At 43.4% G+C, this 9,585-nt stretch overlaps 2 protein-coding genes across 2 annotated transcripts in view; one reads left to right on the forward strand and one right to left on the reverse strand. All coding sequences in view use genetic code 11, as the record gives it.

The window, feature by feature from the left end:
* The window catches only part of EGR_07503 (Rab GDP dissociation inhibitor alpha), a gene marked incomplete at both ends in the record, with an annotated part of 5,498 nt that extends 1,408 nt beyond the window's left edge, over positions 1-4,090 (forward strand). The window contains 3 exons of the mRNA XM_024496752.1: positions 235-337; positions 2,291-2,490; positions 3,953-4,090. Coding sequence (XP_024348823.1) covers positions 235-337; positions 2,291-2,490; positions 3,953-4,090 — 441 coding nt within the window. The remainder of the gene's footprint in view (positions 1-234; positions 338-2,290; positions 2,491-3,952) is intronic.
* A 5,069-nt stretch (positions 4,091-9,159) lies between these two features.
* EGR_07504 (hypothetical protein) overlaps positions 9,160-9,585 on the reverse strand; it is a gene marked incomplete at both ends in the record, with an annotated part of 2,158 nt that continues 1,732 nt past the window's right edge. The window contains one exon of the mRNA XM_024496753.1: positions 9,160-9,402. Coding sequence (XP_024348824.1) covers positions 9,160-9,402 — 243 coding nt within the window. The remainder of the gene's footprint in view (positions 9,403-9,585) is intronic.

The following is a 9,585-nucleotide window of genomic DNA, read 5'->3' on the forward strand; positions in this document are numbered from 1 at the left end:
CAATCTTGACTCGAATGACTCTCAAGAGGAATGCGTTTTATGTCTTCTGTTATTTCTGATGACTCCCGTAGTATTGTTTTAGTCTTTGCATTAAAAACCTTTTTTTTTTCATACAATCATTAAGTCTTTTTAAATCATATGTTGCTAAACTAGAAGCGTAGTTACCCCTATATTTTTTCTCCCAATTTTTCGCACTATCTATTCATTCGATCCTCTTCTATGTTCACGTTACAGGTTGTGCGTGCCATCTGCATTCTGGATCATCCTATCGATGGCACAAATGGCAGTACTTCGTGCCAGATTATTATTCCCCAGAACCAAGTTGGTCGAAAGCATGGTGAGTTGCATTTTTACCCTTTGCGAAATCGGGCTCGTGAGTTTTATGTTTACAGACCACATAGCACTGTTTGATGTTTGCTTACGTGTCAGTTATTCACTGGCCTTACCAGGCAGTCCTGTAGTTTTAAACCCGTGGTTGGTCGTTCAACTGAAAAAAAAAATGTCAGTTTTGTGTGTTTTAATGCGATTTCGTCCTACGTATTTAGATACGATAAGGCCTAATTTTTTAAATAAATGTAGTGCCGTTTGGATTTCATATCTCATCCCCCTCTTCAAAACAATTTTAAATTGCGACTTTGTCACGTTTAATAAGATTGTCGTTCTAGTTTAAAGGTCTGGGTCATTTAGAAATTTTTCTGATGCTTTTCCTCTTTTGTGCATTTAATGGGTAAATAAACTTCTTTGCACTGGTGCCAAGTATTGACAGTGGAGCTATTCCTTAATGCGACCTTACTGTGTGCGAAGACATTCCTATGCTCATTCTCTTACATATTCGTTTTTTAGAAAAAAAAACCCTTCGTCCCATCTTTTAGAAGCAAAGAGTGCACGAAACTAACATTTTTATTCTTTAAAATTATATAAAATTATTTCCCAAACCGGTTTTGCTGATTAAAATGGTATGCAGCCTACGCAAAACAGCATGCATTAAGCAGAATTTATGGTAGTTTTATGAATTTGTTTGACTCAGATCTCATCGAATCTCACCAAAGTACACTATCCTTCGTAAAAAGCCGTCGCTGAACTTTTATTTCCTTGACTGCTTTGTTAGAGTCCTACCTTAGGCGTTGGAACTAGCCACGGAACAAGCTTGTGTGGAACCGGCGGTGCATTATTGATTATCTATCTTGCCTACGTCTTTACATGCACCCCCCAAATGCTTTATCAGTTTTTGACCTTTTGGAGTCGTTTGTAAACTGGCATTCCAACGCGCACCGATGGGGTGATCTGTGAGCGTGCGTAGATTAGGCCTTTGTGAGTTTGCTAAAAACACAACTATCCTCTACTAAAATTTTTTGCGTTCTTTAGATAATTGTTGCTCTATCAATCGGAATTTGCTTCTTTTACCAAATGGGCATTTGGAGGTTATGGAACGGCTTCGATTCTCCTTCTACTAGCGGTCATTTATTACTCTATTGGTTGGGGATGAATATTGTTTGTAAATCGTTACTCTGGTGAAATGACCAGTAGAATTGCATAGGTTGAGGTTTATTTTGGCTTGTTGAGTGTGTAGCTCCTTAACTTGCCTAGGTAAATGCATAATCACCATTCTCAATGCAGGTTGTTTCAAAGCTGTCCTGTTTTCCGCCCAATGGGTACATTCGATCACACTGCAGCAGTTTTGCATCTTTCTGTCACTTTAAAACATTAGGCGGTCTGAATTCTATGTTAATTTAAAAGGCGTTTACCTTGGCTTATTTATACAGCCTGTATGACTTACCAATGAAGTGCCCTTTTGTACGACTGCGTTGATTGAATCGGAGGGGCACAATGATCCTAGCGTGGAATCTTATGCAAATTAAGTTTTTTCTCTCTGTAGACGTCTACGGAGCCTTACATTGCTTTGATAGGCCACTCCCTTGGTGCTGCTTCCGAATTGCCTTTGTGAAATTAGCATTCTAGATTCTTGAAACGCCATCCACTTATTATTCAGCAGTCGAATATTCACATCTCTCCTTGTTGAAGTAATTTAGCTGTACTTGTTTAAAAAATGACCTGAAGCATGAAACTTGGTTAGTTAAGGGCATTTCCAAGCTGCTATTTGCATTTATTGATGGAGTGACCTGTTAAACTGCCTCAGCCGCGTTTTGTATGTGTTGGGCTCGCCATCCTTGTCTCTACTTCTTTTAAGTCACTTGAATGAGTACGGTACCAGTTACCAAACCATTCTCCTTAAAGTCGCCTTATTTTGGGGCACTTGATTGCTTGTTTGTTTTCCCTTCGGTTGTGCTAGACATCTACATCTCCTGCGTGTCGCACGACCACAACGTGGCAGCAAAGCCCTTCTTCATCGCCCTCGTTGCTACCACTGTGGAGACCCAACAGCCGGAGCGTGAGTTGGTCCCCGGTATTCGTCTCCTAGGTCACATGATGGACTGTTTCGTCTCTGTCTCCAACCTCTACGAGCCCATTAACGACGGCAAGGCGAATAACGTAAGTCTTCTCCAATCTCACGCATTATTCATATCCTGCGTAGTCTGGTTCGGGTTCTTCTCTCTCGTGAGAGACAACCCAACTGAACTGCAAGCAAACCAAAACGTGTGTTGTAGTCGGTTCTGACGATATGGAATCTGTGTTAACTTCCGTCAATTTCTTTTATTGTTCGGATTTGAATTATTGTTTTATTACTGGATTCCGATTTCATTTGTTTGTAGCGTGAGGTGTCTGTTTTTATTGCATCCTGTCCTTAATGTGCGAATGATAAAAACTCCGATGTCGATGTTGCAAAGGGAAGAAATATTGTACCTTTTTTTAGAAAATATTCCACCAAAGTTTACCTTTGTATTATCAAGGAGCTTAAAGCTCTAATCTCCTGAAGTAAAATGTGAGGGGTGGCATTTCCGATGGAAAATACTCCACCTCATTTCGCTTTGCTCATCAAGTTTACCATCAAATTTTGATATTGCTTGGGTTGAAGAAGCCTCACCTGTACCGGAAAAACGGCATTATTTCATGCCTTCGGAATGTACTACTAAGTAGTGTTTCAGAGGCAATTGCAAACGCCTTTCAAGGCCTACGTTCGTCTTTTTTCGTGAACTACTTTTGGAGCGGTGCATCATGGGGATTACCTTCTCCCTTATTTGAAAACGTAGCTTTGCGTTCGCATAAGTAAATTGAGCAGTTTTTTGTTCAGCTTTGTTTACTTATACTTGGTTTTCTTGTGTGTTCTCAGGGGAGTGCTTGATTCACTTCTATACAGGTGTCAGTAATCAGCGCCTGGAGAAAAAGTGGCTCATCCGAGTTGTGTCGTTGATGTATAGGGCTCCACTGTCTTAGGACCTGCCAGTCTAGTCGAGCAGCTTTAAAGCACTTTGTAAGAACTATCACGACAAATGCTCATCCTGGAGAGGATTTGACATCATTTGCAAAGTGTTTGTGGTGTGTCTGCAGGTTGCTGCAAGCGTGTAGCATGAAAGCTCCAAAGCCGGCATGCATTATATTAAGTTTTGTGTGTGCACATGCGCATGACGTAAAAGCTCAATCGACTACGTCGGTGGGTTAGGATTGTGCACCTCAGTAGTCTTTGGTTCCTACAGCGGATAAGTACTTTCCATTTCGGGGCAGAACCTTTGTGTCAAACGCCGCGGCTATTTTGGATTGTTTGTACTGTCCGTTATAACAGCGAATTCAAAAAAGTATGCCTGTGGCCGCACAGTAAGAGCAATGCATGACCATCCCAAATAGGCACTATAGATGAACTAAAACAAGAGAGAAGATTTCACATGGTTTGCCATTAAATGCTTATTTGAGCGCAGCGTCTTACATCGAATGGAAATTTTGGTGTGGGTAACGGTAGGCTCTTGCAAAACCGTACCGCTTTACATGAGGTTTAAATGCTCGAATGTGTAACAAAAAAGGACGGTATTTTGCATACCAGTTCGCTCAATCCTTTTAGATTTTCGTCTCTTCGAGCTATGACGCTACTACGCACTTTGAGACCACCTGCGATGACGTTCTCGACATCTACGAGCGGATCATGAGTGAGAAATTCGACTTCAGTAAGGTGAAGGCAAATCTGGACGATGAGCAGTAATACTACTCCCACTGCCACTGTGTGATATGCTTAGTCTCTGGGATACTCCTACTTCCCACACTTCTCCTGCTTCATCGCTTCTTCTCTTGTCTTGTTGCTGTTCCTCTGACCTGATCTGGCTTGACCTCTTCTCATTCCGCCCATGTTTTTCTTTTCTCTGCCTTCGTGTGTTGTCACTAATTTATCACCAGTGTCATTGTATCATGCGGTTTAACCTGGCCTTATCCACTTTAGTCTTGGTTTAAGGATGTGTTTGTGACGGCTTCCCTATTTTCCTGTCAAAGCCCCTTTGACTCCTCTTGATGAACTGCCCTCCTGTGTGCTTCGCCAATGAGTGTCTATTCTTTTCCTCCCCTTTTGCGTGGTCTTTATACTACTAATAATTTTGATTCTCCAGCACCATCTGCTTGGGACTTTTTGATGCCTTTCTCTGGGTCCTGCTCCTCTCGGATTCGTCCAGATTTAGTGAGGACTGCTGGATTAACAGCGATTCCTTGGTCTACCCGTTCTCTGGTGGATGGTCATGATGGAGAAAAGTGTCCATCCGCCGAAGTCGAGAGATGTTTAATTCAGTTCCAAATCACACTTCAATGTTGATAATTCTTCTCGCAATTGTGCTGTCACTCTTGTGCCTTAATGGGGTTGTGCCTTCACGGCTGTCGTGGGGGTCGTTCAATCTAGGCCGGAGGTTCTGGCCTCTCGGGCACATGGCGAAAAGGCCATGATACCGTGGCGTACTGCTTCCATTACGAGTACTGGTGGTTAGTCTCGTCAAGACGCCACTACTTTGGGTGACTAGGTGCGTGCGCAAGGGCTGGTGGTCCACTACCACAGCAGAAATTCCTGTCGACACTTGGCCAGCCTCTTGGAACGCCTGGCCTTGGACGGCTTAACAACACCTAAACTGTTGTGCAACTCATTTCTGCGGGAGTGTCGAGTGCGATGCGGTCGTCTGCAAACTTTTACAAGTTTGGGCAGGTATCTCCTGTTGAGTTGCGGGGCAGCTTTCCGCTTTGGACTCGCAGCAGGCTGTTCTGTGGCAGTTCGTTCCTGTTGACAAATCTCTTCGCCATCGAAGTCTTCTTTGTATCAGTTAAATCTCAGGCCTATGTGGAAAGCTAAATGCAGCTTTCACCATGAAATGTGTCCTTTTCTTCCACAAACTCGCCTTTGAAAGCTCACTGGTTCTGCCTAGTCTGGAAGTCCATATTATTCGAGGGAAGTCAATTTCCCTTTTCATAGTCAAGTTGACGTTATCCAACACCTCCCCCCTCCAAGCAAAGTGTCCCATGTCTACTATCACAGTGATGGAGTTCTACAGAACAGAGCTTAGATTTAGGCGGTTATTCCAGCCACCTCAACTCCTATGTGTTTCCAGACTCCGCCACAAAAGTCCAATCAGTGAGTGTCAGAATGGATCATATTCGCCGATCGCAGGTGTCCAGACCGAATGATCAGCAGTCCAAAACTAAATATTTATAGGAAGAATTAGTCATTTCCTGCGGTTTAATCATCTCCCTACGTGGACGGATCCCTCCCTGACACGCTCTCGGCTGAGTAGCGCATTATTCTATCGCGCCATTCACCAAGTTATTCTGTATGATATCTTCGATTTATTCAAGCTGAAGCAAAACTCGACATTCATCATCACTGTTCCGTTTTGATCTGTGATTAGCATTCTAGTGAAAGGAGCCTCCAAATAAGAATTACCGCCTGAAAGCAAACTGCAAAGTGCGGAAAGCCTGGATTGCCACTGAAATACTTGACTGGGTATTGCCGTGACACAATACTTCGATCCGATCATTTGAAAGGTCTCGCTTCGATGTAAAAAGTTATTCCTAGAGTTGGATCAGGTTGGAAGCTTTAAACTATGATCACGACGTCGTATTGTGCTACTGACAATGTCGGTGGTGTTGAAGCACCTGCAGTGAAAGTGGATCCACCTCAAATTAGGTTCACAATATAAAACAAATCGGTAAGGTAAAGTTGGATGGATTCCATTGTATAAATTAAACAAGAGGACATAAGACAAGAGGCTTTCACCTCAAGCCTTGATTACTGTAACACGTTAATTGTTTGTTTAGCTCTCGGTGTTGGTATCGTGCCAATTAGCGCATCCGTCATGGTGCCTTCACCGGGCGGCCTGGTATCCAGGTCTTGCCATTAGTTCCAATCCTTTCTGGAAGTCTCAGGGCGTTACAATGTTGGCAGAGGTAAACGAAACAGGTCATAAAGGACAACCGTTCCGATTTCCATTGTTGAATGCTGAACCTTAACCTGATGGAGGCGGATCCAATGCTGCGGATAGAGGGGAATATGTGACAACCCTCAAAAGATGGTCCAAAAATGACGCATACCTTTGGCAACTGCTCCACTCTCGTATTCTATAGGAGTGCTATTCACAACTGAAGCGACACTAGCCGTGGCCGTAAACCATCTGGAAGAGTTGGTAAGGGAGCTGTCGACGGTACCTGTATGAAGATATCAATTAAGCTGAGACCCAATCTCTCCTCCACCTTCCTACTCTCTGGATAGAACCCAGGTAGACTAATATGACCGGGCAGCATTGAAGTGAAAACAAAGTGGTAAGGAGGAATAGAAGAGGAATCCAACCCCTACGAAGCTATTTTGAACCCTATTTTTTTTTAAACAACAGCTTTCATGCTGGTATTCTTATGACTGAAGATGGACATGGACATGGGCGGCACATTTCCAACCCCGCGTCCAGTTCCCTAACAAGACAAAACTCCACAACCAGTGGGATTGCCAAGAAAGGTCAGTGACGTCGCAGTCAGATATCTTTTCAGTTGTACGCAAATTCGATGACCGGGGCAGATGGCTCGTGGGCGTTTTCCATTGTGATGGCTGACGCCTGAGTCTGACCAAAGAAGGCAGCGGGGATGACACTCAAAATAGAAGGGGGCTATGTAATGCGTTGATTGTTTTTATAACACTTGGTTATAATAACGGGCCACTTGGGGGCTCCGCCAGGGTACCTGGCCTCCAGACCTTGCCGGTAGCCCCAGTTCCTTTTGGAAGACTCGGGGTGCTACAATTACACCCTTTACAAAAGAGGTGTGAAAATGAGCCATATCACCACTTACCTGTGAGTCCCCTTCAGTAAAATAAATTTCTTGGATTTAGGAATCGAACGCAGTCCAAAATTGAGCGCTTACTTCAAAGTCCAATTGTCCATTTGGTGGTTGCAATTCTGACTGTAACTATCCGAGGTATTCATTAGGTCAGCTACTATTGGTGGGTGTTCACTTCAACCAACTAGACAAGAATGGTCGGATAAGCCCTTTTGAGACTCAAACTGCTAACTGAAATCGGATTTGAAAGTCGGCTCTTCTAAATTGCACTCCAAGGGCCCCCACTTCGTGGTTTTATCCCATCTTTTCCTCACTCTAGATCTCTTCTTAACAGCTGTCAGCAATCAGGTGCCGTGAGAATAGAAGAACTGGCTCCAGTAATTTTGAGGGGTTTTCTGGATACTCTGAGACAAATGTTCGACTTTTATTATTAGAAAGCTAGTAATTGGTCATTTACGCAAAAAATGAGACAAATTTCATAGCACTTTATGAATTTAGCTATTTTTCTCTTTCAGTTGGTGTCGTTTACTGAAAAACATTCCAAGTTTTACGATTTCTGTTGAGGATAAATGCTTCTGGCAAGTGCCAAAGCATTTGGTGTCGCCCATCTTTGCAAAAGACGCCTTTTATGGGTTGTCTTATTAAATCTCCCACTTCGCCTCCTCTATTAATCGCTTCTGTGAAACCAATTGGCATTCGGGTGTGCGCACACAATAAAACTCTTGCGAGTACTTGCAGTAGTCGCTGTCACTAAGAGAGCATAATTCCTCTTATACCCCAATCGAGCTCACAGCTTGGGGATTGCTTTGAAGATGCAGTTCTCTTAATTAGCTTATTTTTTCATCCCCTGGTAGCTGATTTACGATCGCTTTGCGAGCCACACCCTCTTATTAGTGTCAACGTTGCCTCCTTACGTGGTTGGTCAAAATCATACTAAGTAAATAGTTCTAAATGACAATTACTTAATAAGGAATTGCACGAAACTCACTTAAGTCTACCTCGACTAAGTACTAGACTGCTCCCCTGAATTGATTCAGCCTTGACACAACTTGGCATGCAAACTCCCAGCCGCCTACTGACTGCATTTAAGTAGCGCAGCACCAACTGTATTCGAGATGATTGGTTATCCGCAATCTACTCGAACAGCCGATTTGTCATCTTTTTTACTTTCGGTGGCACGCGTTTCAAGCATGTCTGTTCACCACCATATCGGTGTTTTTACCCCATCTGGAATCACACATGATATGAAATGCGTTTGTCTCGGTTTGAGATGGATAACTGGTTGCACAAAACCATGTTGTAACCAGATTGATTGTTTGAAAGACTATAATAGGTGAGGGAAGTCCCTTTCATGAGGATAATAACATTTACTAGGTTTGATAGTGGGTTTTTCTCTCGTATATGTTATTATCATAGTCATTTACAATCCCTAAAGCTTTATTACAGCCCAGGAGATTCACCCCTCCAATAATGATTCAGACAAGCAGCCGGAGAATAATATACAGGGAGATCCAACGAAAAACTCCTTATGAATACCTTCACGGTCATCAATTCAGTTGAGTGGATTTGACTTTTGGGAAGGCGTTCTTAAAAAATGCACCCCCTACAGAGCTGCATCGACCCCTCACTCCTACCCCTTCTATTGCAGCTCGTCGAACAGAGGATACGATGAGTAAAATCCCATCGAAACCCGCGGGATACATCATCGCTGTTGATATCAGGCATTCGTCACATCAACTTCTTGCGGCATCAGTATACCTGATTCCCATTGCGTTGGCTGCGCAGAGCCGCAACAATTGACAGACGCACCGACAACCCCCTAATCAAGTTTATTGCTTCACTCCAGCTAGTGCTATAACAACCCCACGAATATTCCACGTTTAGTAACCCCAGATACACACCTCAACTTGCAATGACATAGATGGATTCTCTGCTGAAGAAAAGTAGTAAAGGATTAGAGACTGTGGATGAAAGAATTTACAGAAGTGCGGATGTAGAGAGGACCCAGTTATCAAAGGAGAGACCGAGGTTAGTGAGGTTCACCAACTTCAAGGGGGTGGTCGCTTCTGAAAGGAGAATTTCGGTATCCAAACGAAAATCTGAATGGATGGCGGCTTTCAATTCAAAAACACGAGGGTGAGAGTGAGGTTCAAGGGTTGCTGCAAAACTGATCCGTAGAAGGCCCTGTTTCTCTCCACATTGAGGCTTCAAGAAACGATACTAAGTAGGAGGAAAAAGACGGTAAATCGATCTGAAAACTAGGGAATGGTCCTGGTGGCCAAGAAGGTTCGTACGGTTTCAGCCACAGCTCTATGCAATAAATCAGTGAAACTTGTGGCCAGAGGGCCCGTTTAAATGTCTCGACCTATATTGCATCCGCTACTACTTCCTCTTCGTTTCAAA

Source organism: Echinococcus granulosus, assembly GCF_000524195.1.
Source record: "Echinococcus granulosus chromosome Unknown EG_S00079, whole genome shotgun sequence".
NCBI classification, from domain to species: domain Eukaryota; kingdom Metazoa; phylum Platyhelminthes; class Cestoda; order Cyclophyllidea; family Taeniidae; genus Echinococcus; species Echinococcus granulosus.